At 31.3% G+C, this 14,945-nt stretch overlaps 1 protein-coding gene across 1 annotated transcript; it reads right to left on the bottom strand.

The window, feature by feature from the left end:
* Positions 1–4,855: 4,855 nt before the first annotated feature.
* On the bottom strand, positions 4,856–6,542 carry LOC140830535 (3-ketoacyl-CoA synthase 6). Its single transcript, XM_073193890.1, has one exon. It carries the CDS (start codon positions 6,506–6,508, stop codon positions 5,087–5,089), a length of 1,422 nt encoding a protein of 473 aa, XP_073049991.1. The 5' UTR covers positions 6,509–6,542; the 3' UTR covers positions 4,856–5,086.
* Positions 6,543–14,945: the final 8,403 nt, after the last annotated feature.

Genomic DNA, 14,945 nt, shown 5'->3' with positions numbered 1-14,945 from the left:
GTCAAGCTCCATATTTTCGAGCTTAAGCGAGATTAGCACATACTTATGCGTGAAAAAACGTTTTTTATTTTAGTGTAATTGTAATTATTTCAAACCAATATATAGATAAAATAATACATAAATATGATAAATTTAAGTCTGATGCATTAATTCACATATTTATAAAAGCATAAAAATCTAAAAATTGCAATCTTTATTTGTTTTTGCAGCTAGACCACATTAAAAAATACTAAATATTTGTCAAGTTATTATTAAATATGCTTAATCATAATTAAAATTTAAAAAATAAACATCTAAATTATAAACTTAATTTATTATTTTAAAATAAAAAGACATACTTCAAAATAAAAAAAAAGTTAAAAATAAATAGATGTGATTAATTGTGTTTTTGCAACTAGACCACATTAAAAAATACTAAAAAATGCTTAATTCGGTCAAACTACGGTTTAACCATTTTTTTCTAGTTTTCTCCGAAGAGGGGCGTTTTTGTCGAGTTTCAAACTTAAGCGCGCGCTTAAGCGGGTTTTTAAAACACTACTATTACGAGCTTTCGAGTGCATGCGTGAAGTATCGAAATTTTATTAATTGGAGTTCTGAAATTAAATTTTCCTTGGTTTTTTTTTTTTCTTATGAAAAGTTTCCAGAACTGGGTTTTAATGGTATTTTTCACAAAAAAATTGCTAATAATTCGATTGAACTTCCATTGAAGTTGATTAAAATTTTCCCCTCAAATATAATCTGATAGAATCTGCAAGTGATGCCCACTAATAAAAAATTCATTCTTTGCTGGGCTATTTGTCCAGTAAGACACTTTGACACTGAACATGTAGATAGAATCTTATGGGCTCCCATATTATAGAATAAATCTTTATAATAAACAACAAAATTTGACATACATGTATAAAACAAAATGTCATAATTATACAACCAAATTTGATAGATGAGTTTAATTAACCTCAATAGATAAATCACAACTATATATCAAATATTAAATCAACATCTTACTCACTTACACATTAGTTACATTAAGTTGAATGAATTTCAAATGGCTTTCTTATTGACATTAAACACTATATAAACATACAAGATGTGAATTTGAAGTTAATAGTTTTCCTTCTCTGAAACAAAAAAAAAAAAAATGAAATCCATCAAACTATGCAACGCCTTTATGGAATTTGGTCAAATATGGTTAATTGTTTCACATCGGTTTGATAAATAACCTGAGAGTTGTATATATGAGCTTGAATAATCCTCCCCCTTGAGCTAGCTTTTGGGGTTGAGTTAGGTCCAAGTTCCAATCTTAACATGGTATCAGAGCCCGGGTGGGTTCCACGGTTATGTGTTGGACTGCCTATAATTAGGCTACTCGTTCTGCCCAGCATTTGTAAACTCCACGCTTCAGATGTTCATTCATGGGCGTGAGATGGGTGTGTTAATTGTCCCACATCGGTTGGATAAATAACCTGGGAGTTGTATATATGACTTGGACAATTCTCTCCTTAAGCTAGCTTTTGAGATTGAGTTAGGTCTAAGTTCCAATCTTAAGAAATATATTATAATTTACAAACCATGTCTACTCCATACACCATCTAATCGATTTAAAAAAATCTTAATATAAGTTATTCTTACGTAACCTTATCACGTAAACCATGTAAAACCTTCTTACGTAGGTGTTTCTAACGATCGATTCAATGAATATTTTTTCCTGTCGGCGTTTCGACAATGTTGATGTTCTCGTAGCAACGACGATATAATCACGCAGTATATATCAAGTGAAATTCAGTGAGTGCAATTTTCAAATATGTAGTTCAACTTTCACTGTCATAATAAATTCTATTTGTAATAAATGTTACCTCGCGCGCGTACGTTGAGTATAGTGTGCCATTTGGCAAATTAATTGACTCGTGGGATGGTGGGATCAAGTTATTAAACTCCCAGAGATGGACTCCTGGTCATTTAGCTGTCGCTGAAACTAATGTTTATTACTGGGATTTTCGATAAAAAAAAATTTTATTAAGAAGTGATAATATTTTTTTATATAAAATAATTTTATTTTAATATGCTATTAAAACTAAGTAAATTAATATTTAGCTATTTTAACGACAGAAATTTTTTGTTTCTTTAAAGAAAACACTAAATCAGACGCACTAGGGTCGCCATCTAGTCAATCTATATATAAAGACGAAGAAATTTCGTTTAGTATTGCTTAAATTTAAACTTAATGCGAAGGTATAGACTTTGTGTATAATTTAAAGTTATCATTAATTTAAAAATTAAATTGGCATGAAACTTCCAACTTCCACCTCCGCAACTAAGTAGGACCGATTTCTTTTTTTTTTTTTTTCATCATATTAGTTATTTATTAATTATTAATTGACAAGCAGAAATTCAGCTAACATGCACGTGTAATCTAAAGGACACTTCAATATAGTGGAATCTATCGACCACTTCAAATACGACAATGCAGTAAAAAATAGAAAAACGTGATTATTTTATGCCAAGATATAAATTCGTAATCGTCACTACACGAAACCGATATATCGCGCTGCACCGTACGTTTAACGTGGTCAGATGATACCATTTGTAAGATGATACGTAATATGTTCAGCGTCGCTCAAATAACGAATAATGTGAGTCCATTTTCTTACATTTATTTTGGGTTATTTGATGACTTGATAAAGCTTATGCGTCACGAAATGTAAGCATTTGACAACATAAAGCACACTCAACGTCGTTGATACGTAGCGGGAAATTTTCCCACCAATGTTCTGCGTCCTTTGGCAACACGACTCAGTTAAAGCGTCGTATAAGGTTGAAGTGTCCGTCTCTATTATTGATAATGTGCATCATCCTAAAGATGTTGATATCATGACGCAGGTCTTAGGCTCGTCACGTTAAGGGTTTAGGTTAATTACCTAAACTATCTATAGTGGGTGGTCTTAGGACCACAAACACCAACTCAAAACATAATGATGATGGTGAAAAAATTATGACTATGTAACAAATGATCGATGAGCAAAAACAGACTATATGTGAGTGGTAACAAGCTATATTGAGCAATAACAAAAATTTGATGCATTATTGCAGTACTTGCAACAAGTCATTCTTGGTTTCTCTTTCCAGGCTCTACCGACATGTTCTTCGACTTGATCTCCTTCATCACTTCCCTCAACTCCGGCAAGGACTATGTAGTTTCTTTCATTATTATTTTTCAAAATTATCTAATTAGTGTTTGAGTAATTTTGTTTTTGGACATTATTTGATTAGTTTGTTTATCTTTCTTAAAAATATTTGATTATTGAATAGTAAATTGCACATCTATTAAATTTTGTTAAATATAATTATTTTATTTGATCATATTTGATAGACAAAATAACATTAATGACACATTTTGACAATGCTTTTATAGTGTCGGAAAATAAGGATGAATAAAAAATAGAAAAATTGGTAACGCGGATGTTGAGGTTTTTGCGTTGTCAAATAATTATAATAATATATAAAAATTGAATCGAAAAATAAATTTCGCGATGCAAAGAAGGCGTGGCCATATGATAATACCTTTTGGCGATGTGTGGATCAGCGTCGCGAATGCGTACGTCAGTGACATTTTATTTTCCGCGTCGCCAAAGAGCCGATTGACATTGGATACAAACAATTTGCGACGCAACTCGACGACATGTTTTTGTATCGCCAAATATTAGGCAACGTGTTTTACTTATATAACGCAGCTTTGCCAAAAGTAAAATTTCTTGTAGTGCGTGGAATTATATAGAGTGATATATTTTCTTCAAAATATATTGATATAAAGGGTAATTTAAAAGAATGGAAAAAAAGTAAGTAAAATTCAATGTCTCAATATATATATATATATATATATATATATATATATATATATATATATATAAAGGGTAGTTTATTTTATCTTCATGCAATTGGTCCACCACATAAATGATAACATGGATCCTATACAATCTAACTATCTAATAATAAAGTTTCATTACTTAATTGGTTGATGACTCATAATGAATCAAATAATAATGAATACATACATACATACATTATAGGATTATATTTAATTTGCCGCCAAACTAACCATTAATCTTTGATTTTGCCCCGCTACGCACGCAATTCCTATATACCAAAAACAAGCTAGCATTTTGTGGGAAATAGGTTGGCCTACCAATTGGGTAGTGATTTACTAAGTCCATTTACACCTGCTTGGCTAAAATTGTGTTAAAATTCTATTTATGGTCCTCGTTTCTTTAATTTCCACACCCTATTCTCGTATTTGTTTGACTTTGGGGGCAGCAACTCTCTGTTTGGATATATATTTCGGAGAATGAACAAATATGGAGTATGAACCAATATGTGGAACGCTTTTAGTTAAAGCTATGGAATGTTGGATCGATTGAGTCTCACCTTTTCTGCCATATGTCCCCGTCAGAGTCAATTGTCGAACTCGAACTCGATCAGTTTATGTCGAACTCCAATTTTTATTAACATAAGAACTCTCATGAGACGATCTCACAAGTCAATTTCGTGAGACATATATTATATTTTGATCACCAATAAAAAAAATTCATGTCAAAAATATTAGTTTTTATTGTATTAATATTCAGTACTCACTACAAAAAAATCAGGTGTTAGCGACGGTTTAAGCAAAATTGTTGCAAACTTTTGCGACGGTTTAAACAAAAACAGTATTTATTAAAATCGTCGCAAATATTAGCGACAGTTTATAAACCGTTGCTGATTAGCGACAGTTTAATTAAAACCGCGGTCAACTAGTGACCATTTAAGCAAAACTGTCGCTCATTAACGACTGTGTAAGGGAACCGTCAAGACCTGTCGTTAATTAGCAAGTCTAGAATAAGTCTAGAATTACATGTATTTCATCGTAAAATGGATACATTGCACATACATTATATAGCCTTTCCAAAAAAAGAAAAAAGAAAAAAGCAAGACATTCTTGAATTTGGATTAAAATCTCACCCAACTCCTGGTAAATATGAAAAAAAACACACATACACACACGGGGGAGAGACGCAATATTGAAATTTTATTTAAATTTAATTTTCAGATTTCCTTAAAGTTTGACGATTTCTGGTATATAGACTGGATATTTATCGATGCAATCAGCCCAAGCTCCGTCCGATGGTTTCTTGATCGTCCGATTGCATTTCCAAACCGCACTGTTGCACTTGAATCCGCTCCCGAAAGCAATCTGCCACACTCTGTCTCCTTTCTTCATCCTCCCTTTATTCTCAATGTAACTCAGTTCATACCAAAGTGAAGAAGAAGAAGTGTTCCCAAATCTGTGTAAAGTCATTCTCGAAGCCTCCACTTGCTCCGCCGTGAGGTTGAGGCTCTTCTGAAGCTCATCGATCACCGCCCTTCCGCCGGCGTGTATGCAGAAATGGTCAAAAGCCTGCTTGAAATCTGGAATATATGGCTTAATTTTAGGGTTGAATAGCTTCCTTCTGATGAGTGAAATAACAAAGCGTAGCTGCTCCGAAGCAGGAAGGACTAAAGGGCCAAGTGTAGTGATATTGGATTTCAAAGACTCTCCAGCGATTCTCATTAGATCAATGTTCAACATTATTCCGACATTCCCTTCGGAATCCTCTTCTTGCGATACGCATCTGTATGATTTATCATCAGCTCCTTTGTGGGTCCTCACAACATGAGATAGACGATATTTTGCGCGGCTGCGATCGGAGCTCCGGTTGGACAAGAGTATGGCGGCGCCCCCCATTCTGAACAAGCAGTTGGGAAGGAGCATGGCTCTTTCCTTACCCATGTAGCAATTGGGTGTCAGAATCTCTGTACTGATAACCACAGCATTTGAACTTGAATGCTGTTGCAGAAGATCATTCGCTAAATCGAGTGAAATCAAACCCGCGCTGCATCCCATTCCGGATAAATTAAAACTCTTGATATTACTTCTCATTTTGTATTTGTTGACCACCATGGCTGTTAGAGATGGAGTCGGAGAAAAGAGGCTGCAATTCAAGATCAAGATATCGATATCTTTGGGCTGGATCCCGGTTTTCTGAAACAGCGAATCCATGCAAGAAAAGATCACAAGTTCAGCTTCTTCTCTAGCAAGAGCCATATTCGGGGTGGGAGGAATGTAATGGATTGCGGGTGGCAGGCATGTTGTTTCACCAAGACCTGAGCGTTCAAGAATCCTCATCTGGAAATGGACACTTTTAGGCTGAGTGGGTAAAACCAATCTTGCATGCTCCATGAAACCTGCGAAGGAGACTCGCATGCTTTGAGGAGGCTTGAAGAGGGCAAAATCTACGAGATAAACAGTTCGGGGCCGTTTCATGAGGAACACAGTCAGAGTGTAAACGATGAAGAATGAAAAGCAGAGGATCTGTAGAGAAGTAAACTGCATGGAATTCCAGAGTTGCAGGATTTGTTCGGGGCTTGTTTGAATGATGAAGGAGATGATAATGGTGGTGAACAAAAAGGCAACAATGTGTGGGATTTGAGAAGCCATGTTTCGCCCGTTCGGGAATGTGAGAGTAATTTAGGAAGATCTAAGGATATTTATACATAGATTTTCTTGAAGAATATATTTGGTTTGATAATCGTCGCGACTTTTGTGGGTTCCCCTCTTTACCTCTGTCTCTTGTCATATAGTTTCACGAATCTTTATCAGTGAGTCGAGTCAACTCTACCGATATTCACAATAAAAAATAATACTTTTAGCATAAAAAGTAATATTTTTTCATGGATAACCTAAATAAGACATCTGTTTCACAAAATACAACCCGTGAGACCGTCTCACATAAGTTTTTACATTATTTATGAAGTCCAAACAATGAATTTTTAACAATTCTAAATTATACATATTTTTTATTTTACTCTTAGTTGTTTGACTTAAGGACATTGCAGTTTTATTCAATGACAATTCATTTGCATGATTTTCAATTTTAGTCCATTTTCACCTTAGTATCAATATGATTATGAAAAATACACGTGTGCCACAAAAAATGGTTACATGTTATCGAAAATTGATGACATGACTGAGGTTACATATACTTTCGTGAAAAATGATTAAAATTAAATAAAAATAAAAGTTAGTAGAATCAGACCATGAGTTAACGGATATATGACCAAAAATTAAAATACAAGTTAAAAGACCAACAATATAATTTTTTCACCATAACAAATATAATTTTCTGTCAAAAACTTGTGTGAGACGGTTTCACGGGTCGTATTTGTGAGACAGATCTCTTATTTGGGTTACCCATGAAAAAATATTACTTTTTATGCTAAGAGTATTACTTTTTATTGTGAATATAGATAGGGTTGACCTGTCTCACAGTCCACAGATTATAATTCGTGAGACGGTCTCACATGAGACTCATTTTAATTTTTTTTCGTTTAAATTCTTTATCTATGGAACGTAGAATCTCTCTTCTAACGTACGTGTGAATTAGCTTAAAATTAATACACCTATATGTATAGCGATTGATATGCTAACAACAATTAAAAGCGATTTAAGTGAAAATTTAAAGTCGAGAGTGCATTGGTGGCGGTTGAAATAATTATTGAACTGGGTACCATATAATAAACTTGAGAATTACGTTGCAAAAGTAATAACTAAATAAAAAAAAATTGTGAGATAGTCTTACGAGTCAATTTTGTGAGACAAATCTCCTATTTGAGTCATCTATGAAAAATATTATTTTTTTATAATAAAAATATTATTTATTATTGTAAATATGAGCATGGTTGACCCCGTGAGACGGTCTCACGGATAAAGAACCAGATACTTAGTAATTAAAAAATTACTTTACATTGTTATTTTAATAACCCTTATTGTTCATTAATAGTGAAACTATTTGTAATTAGGAGAGAGCACTCAATCGATCTCTTCATCCAAAATTATTTATTTGATGCTTGGTGTTGCATAGTTGCTCGTGATTTCTTCTTTTTAAGACTAATTTGAAGAATATTTAAGAAAAGGATGAGCTTTTTTTGTAGGACGTGGAATTTTTAAAGAGAGTTGAGAGAGTGACCGAATGAAGATTTCTTTAATTGAATGTGTTGTTTATATGTTATTATAATCTTAAGTAAAATACCATGACAAGTAGTTTAGGCAGTGTGGTTCTTGACAAAACAATAATCTATGGTGCGGTTTATGATCATTATTTTTAATCCCATTTTTTTTTAAAAAAATGAGTAAAATAACGGAAACGGGCCACAGAAATCCGTTCTCCAAATAAGAAATAATGGTGAGATGAAATCGAAGAAATGAGGCATTTCATGCTGATGTAAGCATTGGTAAATTCATCTTACGTTCTTACAATGATGATATGAAGTTGTAGAAATGATGTTGAAGTATGATTTTTTTATGCCATTAGATAAATTTGAATTTAAATAACAGAACAATTCAACGTGAATTTTTGGTATATTGAATGTTTGTAAATTTATATTATTATTTATAGATGTGACTATCAACAAAATAATCTTTATATGATCTCTCAAACCCAACAACACATTCTTGATTTTTTTATTCTCGTCTTTATATAATCTCTCAACCTTTAAAACACGTCCTTTTTTTTATTACCGTTTGTAGCCTATATTGTTATAATTATATTAGTGCAGGTTCTTTCTTTATATATTGTTTATGTAATTTAAATAATATTTTTTTAAGAAAAAAAAAGAGTTGAACCAAACTCGGACCCAGACTCGAATAGCCATGTCCATAACTGGCCCGTAACCTACCACAAACGGACCGATTAGAGCCATCGGGTTTGACCTGGAATCGGCCCGGCTCAAAGCCAGGTCTATAAAGGGTGGGGAATTAAAATTGGAAGACTATACTGATTCTAATTTCCAATAATATATAGATGATACGAAATCAACATTTGGATTTGTATTCAAGCTCAATGGTAATGTTGTCTCTCGGAAGATTCCAAGCAGGACATCACAACAGATTCAACCAATGAGGCCGAAAAATTTCATCCAAGAGTTGGGCATCATTCTTAACGAAATTGATCTTGTCCCGATATACTGTTGACAACACCTGTACCGTTGCACAAACAAAAGAGCCTAGATCTCATTAGCGATCCAAATATGTACTGAGGAAGATCCACATAATATAAGAGATTGTGGGAAGATGAGACATATTGTTTGAGAGAGTCGCATATGTAGACAACGTTGTTGATCCACTGAAAAAGCTTCTGCCATGACCATTGTTTGAGAAGCATCGTGAGACAGCAGTTCTAAGATCAATGGAAATTGACTGTATGACAAATGAGAGATTTTTAGAGTGAGTGCTCAACAAGTCAATTTGTGGCTTGAGCTTTATTGACTCTAATGTAAAATAATTTTTATTTTAATAATAATTTACGGATGTATCCAATTATAACAATTCAATTTATCTGTAAAAACCTTCGAATATTTTTTAGTATCATGAGGTCTTCTTCGCAATGTTGATCATGAATTCATCAGGCGTGTATTGTATATTTTAAATAATTCCTACTTGATTCAGCTGCCTAATATAGATAAAGTTCGTTTGAGCTTGAGACTAGAATCTATGATGTTAACGGCATTTTTTTATTAGTATGGACATGGAGATGTCCAATCATACAGATGAGTGATAATGGAATGAATAACTGAACAATCCTCCCTCGAACTTTCCAAGTGATTATCATTTACCAAGTAGAATAGTTTGCGGTTATGGTTGTACAACGTTAGTCCTTAGTCCCGGAACAACATGAAGGATCTACGTACTATCACAATACTTTGACTTGTTTACTAATTCCACGAGGGTCATCAGGTGGGGAGACTGAGTGTAGCTCTACGCATTGTAATAAGGGATCCATCGCTCATCTACGGATATGGATATCTTACGTGATATGATGAGTTAATAGTGCAAGGAATATCTGGTCAAAATAAGAAATGTGCTTTAGGGAAGGTGATTATCTAGTTGCATATCTGATGTCACTATTATTACTCAAAGATACATCACATTATTATCGAATTTATATGCAACTCTCGATATACAAATGATTGCACATTTGATCGAGATATATGAGATACATGGACAATACTGTATGCTAAGCATAACATATTGGTTCTTGCAGGTACTATCAGTGATACATAGGGAATCATGGGGCGGTGCTACTAGACGCTCTTACAATGATCTCAAGGATGTGATATGACATTCTTGTGATCAAGGGGTTGATACACATAATGAAGCTAATTAAGGTGAACCCATATAATAAATAAATCTTGTCTCGAATCAGGTGAATTGTAAACCTATAGCTAGTTGTATCCATGAACCATTGAGGTTTAACAAATATTGGATTATGTGTTACCATTGAGACAGTCGAATTCAAGGATTTGAATTTGATGATTAAGTATGATGGAGATCAAACTTATCACTTATAAATGACTAGAAGAGTTTGTAAGTAGATTCAATATTTGGAAGTTGTAGAACTTATCATGACCGCTAATTTTGTGATGAGAGTACAACTTGCTATTTTGGTGAAATAGTTCACAAAATAGACAACTGCCAAAAATGTATCCATGAAAACTTTTGTTTCTCGAAATTTTTGTTTTTCATTATATGAACGAGATTTGTGTTTTCGTCATGTTGACGTTATCTGATCGTCGATCGCGGTCAATTATTTAATTAGTAAATTTATAATATGCTGATTAAATAATAGTTGAGTAGTGTAGACTATCGTGCAAAATTCCCAATGAATCTTCTAGATGTGTCTAAAAATAATTTATTGATTAATTAAATAATAGTCAATCAATTATATTTAGTCATGCATTATCAAAAATTACTAATTATTTAATTATATCGTGTATTTTCAAAAATTGAAAACATACAAGAGAATTTTGACATAGGAAAAATATATATTGAAGAGTAATAATATCATGATGATTTTGTTATCAAGAATAATAAATATGTAATATAAATAGTTGAAACAACACATAACTTGATACACAAAAATATCACACACTATATATTTTATCACACCATATTATATATCTCAATATTTCAATTTGTTATCACTCAAGTTACAAATCCTCCGGTTATTTTATTATTCAAATCAAGCGGTACCTTGGTTGTTTAAATTAGGGGAAATTGCATTTTTTTTTTTGTTTTTTAAGTTGCATGATTATGATATTCAGTCACATTATCGATTAATTTACAGTCTTAGTCAACTAATTATTATTTGTTTTTTTTTATTTTAATTCATTTTCATTGAATTGCTTACATGGAGTCGGAAAAAGTTTACGAATCACCGAAAATTGCTAACGTACAAACATTTATGATGTGACTGATGACATCAGTACTTCGATGAAAAATAACTAAAATGGAAAAAAATATAAATTAATGGATTAGGACCGTGAATTGATTGATTAATAAAAAAATATGGAAAATGTATAAGTTGAAAGAGAACGATATAATTATTTTCGTTTAAATTCTTTATCTATTTTACATAGAATCTCTCTTCTAACGTGTGAATTAGAATAAAATTAATACACCTATAGCGATTGATATACGGGAAATTTGGGTTCAGTCCCCAGCCGCCATTTTTTTTTGTGTTCAGTCCCTAGGTACTTTTTTAATACCACATTTCCACATGAAGTGTACTACATTTCCATATGAAGTGTACCACATTTTGTATGACATAGTACCACAATTTTGTGGGTAGGGAGTGAAGCCAAAGAAATTTTTTGATTGGGGATTTTTCAATAACTTCCCCATTGATATACCGATGCTAACAACAATTAAAAGCAATTTAAGAGAAAATTTAAAGTAGAGAGTTCATTGGTGGCGGTTGAAATAATTATTGAAATGGGTACTATATTATAAACTTGAAAATTACGTTACATAAGTACTAAATTAAAGAATTACTTTAAATTGTTACTTTAATAAACCATTATTTTTCATTGATAGTGACACTGTTAATAATTAGGATAGAGCACTCGATCATAAGTATTTAATGGGATATATATATCTATATATATATAAAAACAGAGTTTTTGCCAAAAATAGTAATTTCCCGCCAAAATGTCATTTCTATAAAAGGAAAGATTTATCATCAATATCGAAATATGTGCACTGCAATAAATGACCACTTCAATTATTGTTTGCATTGATTATATCAATTCATTTAATTTAATTTTGAATTTAATTAATTTTTATATTAATTCAAATGTAATTTATGTATTAAATATTTTTTTTATTTTTTTACTCAAATTAAAACTGAACTATATTGAAAAAGTAAACTATATTAAATTTTTTTGCATTAATTATATCAATCAGTTTAAGCAAAAACTATATAAATAAATTTAAAATAAAAATGATTGCAATGTTTAGTATCACTCATGAAGTAGATCATCCAAAAATAAATTTTGCTATTTTAAGTAATTTATTTCTCAAAATACTTACTAAAAAAGAAATATTATATTTAATTAGTTTATTTAAATTTTCTAAAAATAAAATTGGTTGAGTGTTAAAAATTATCATTACAGCAAAGTATTCCAATGGACATTAATGTACTATTTAATAATCATAAATTTTTTATCCCAAATACATATTATTTCGAAATTACCTTAATTTAAAAAATTATTGCATTGTAGTATTCTTCCAAATTCATATGTATATTGTATATCTTGAATTGTCTTCTTAAAAATTCAAATAAAATAGCACAAGAAAATTAAAAGAGATAGATTCAAAATAATTTCAAATGGACATTAAATTACTTTCAATACACATGTATATTACCCTCAATAATCAGAAATGTTTGACATTCAATTCATGCAATTCGGGATTTCCATAATTTTAAAGAGTTAATGTATGTTGTAATTCTGTCAAAAGCATCCAATGTATGCTTTTTTCTCCCTTGAGATTCTTATTTAAATTTTAAATTATAAATAATGCAATATTGCATATTATATTATAAACCAATTTTATTAAAATTTATCTTATTAAATTTATTTATTCCAAATTGAATTCTGAAATAGCTCTTCTTTTCAGCACCATATATGAGTTGAATCCTTTCAAGATGTAATGTTCGTTAAATTTAGATTTGTTCGTTGTTATGAAATACCTACATATGGAAACAACGAAACATTAAGTTTGAAATCTATCTTTCATGATCAAGAAATAAAAAATATTATTCTTCTATTTATACAAAATTTTAATTATTTTTTATTACTGATGTGATAATTTTCTTTTATATTACAAAGTTCACGAATACATGATAGTATAATGTCCCGTAACGGAAATGATTAAACCAATTCTAAAGAAAGCAAACATCTTATTAGAAGACACCTTTTAAAATTTGTTGACATTATTTTAGAATACACATAGTAAATGTTAATAAAATAACTTTTCTGATTTATACATAATCTACTTATGATCAAATGTTTCATTTTTTTTCGAAGTAATAGGTTGTTGTGTATATTACGAAGAGATTTGGTAAATTAAATCACAACCCATTTGGATAAAGATATTAATGAAAAAATTATTGTTATGATTCAAATGTGTCAAACACGTGTCATGTCACAAAATTGTTTGTGAATGTGGATTTAGACGAAATTACTGAATTTTTAAAAAAATATTTTTTATTAATTTTATTGAATGTGATTTAAAAATATTTTCTTATCACATGTTAAAAAATAATAATATATAACTTCTCGAAAAATAAATAATTAAATATGTATCAAGGTTGATGGCCGAAATCAATACACTAAACACGATAAACATCATGTTATTGCCTTAGGCTAACACGATCTAAAATTTTGATATATGATAGTGATTATTATCCAAAAAAATTAATCGACGTGCGTTGTATATAAGAAACTTTTTAAAATTAGTGAAAAAATAGTTTTTATTTTTATTTTTTATAATTGTATTATTTTTTAAAATTTAAATATCTATTCATTTTTTACTAATTTTTAATAATATCATCCCGTGCATCGCACGGGTTAAATATATATATACAAAACATATTACTTTTCACTTCAAACACGGTTATAGATTCATGATACGGTCTCATAATATACCTACACTTTATTCAATTCAGAATTAATTTTTTCCAAACAAAACTTTTTGTTGCTCCCAAAAATTATTTAAATAACAATCCAATACTGATATAATATTATTTATTTTTTTGAGGGGAAATCAGATATTATGCATTAATTAAATCAACAGTAGCTACATCCATCAACCACGATGGGTAAAAACCCTCCATCCAACATGAACGAGAAGGACGAGATAAAGCAAAATGCGCTAAACAGTGCGCTAACTTGTTTGCATTTCTACTAAGTACTAACATGATCTAACTTTTTAAATCTACCAGAAGTCAAGATATCAAATATGTTCAAGACTAACAGTCTTTGATGGTTGCGAGTCTCAGACTTCGACGTCACCTCTTTAACAGCATTACAGGAGTTCGAAGACCCAAACATTAGAAATGTTACCTCTCACAGCAAGCATCAAACCAAAATGAATAGCCGAGAGCTCTGCCTCCAACACTGATCCTGGTTTACGTATACCTATGGCTGAGGCAGCAACAATAATTCCAAAATGATTTCGAATCACAGCACCCATATTATATTTACCAACAGTATCATTAAACCCAGCATCGACATCAAGTCGCCACTACCCCAACGGAGGAAGCACCCACCTCATATCCCTGCTACTCTGCACATCCCCTGAAGCTAAATTCCAAGCACATCTAGCTGTTCTAAATTGCTCAAGATATGACAATATTACCCACTCAACTTTAATACATTTGTTGGGAATATGGCTATTATGTTTTAAAATACAAATCTCTTTCCAAATTGCCCAAGCAAACATTGCAAACAATTCAAATTCAGGTTGTGAAACTTGATCCATTAGGCACAACCCATATGATATAAAAGACAGCACACCGCATTTCTTTAGATATGGC

This window comes from Primulina eburnea, chromosome 4 (assembly GCF_022965805.1).
Source record: "Primulina eburnea isolate SZY01 chromosome 4, ASM2296580v1, whole genome shotgun sequence".
In the NCBI taxonomy this organism is placed as follows: Eukaryota; Viridiplantae; Streptophyta; class Magnoliopsida; order Lamiales; family Gesneriaceae; genus Primulina; species Primulina eburnea.
This window is presented reverse-complemented; position numbering and strand designations above follow the sequence as displayed.

Coding starts and splice junctions, on each gene's coding strand:
- LOC140830535 (XM_073193890.1), bottom strand. CDS start 6,508: ATGGCTTCTCAAATCCCACACATTGTTGCCTTTTTGTTCACCACCATT.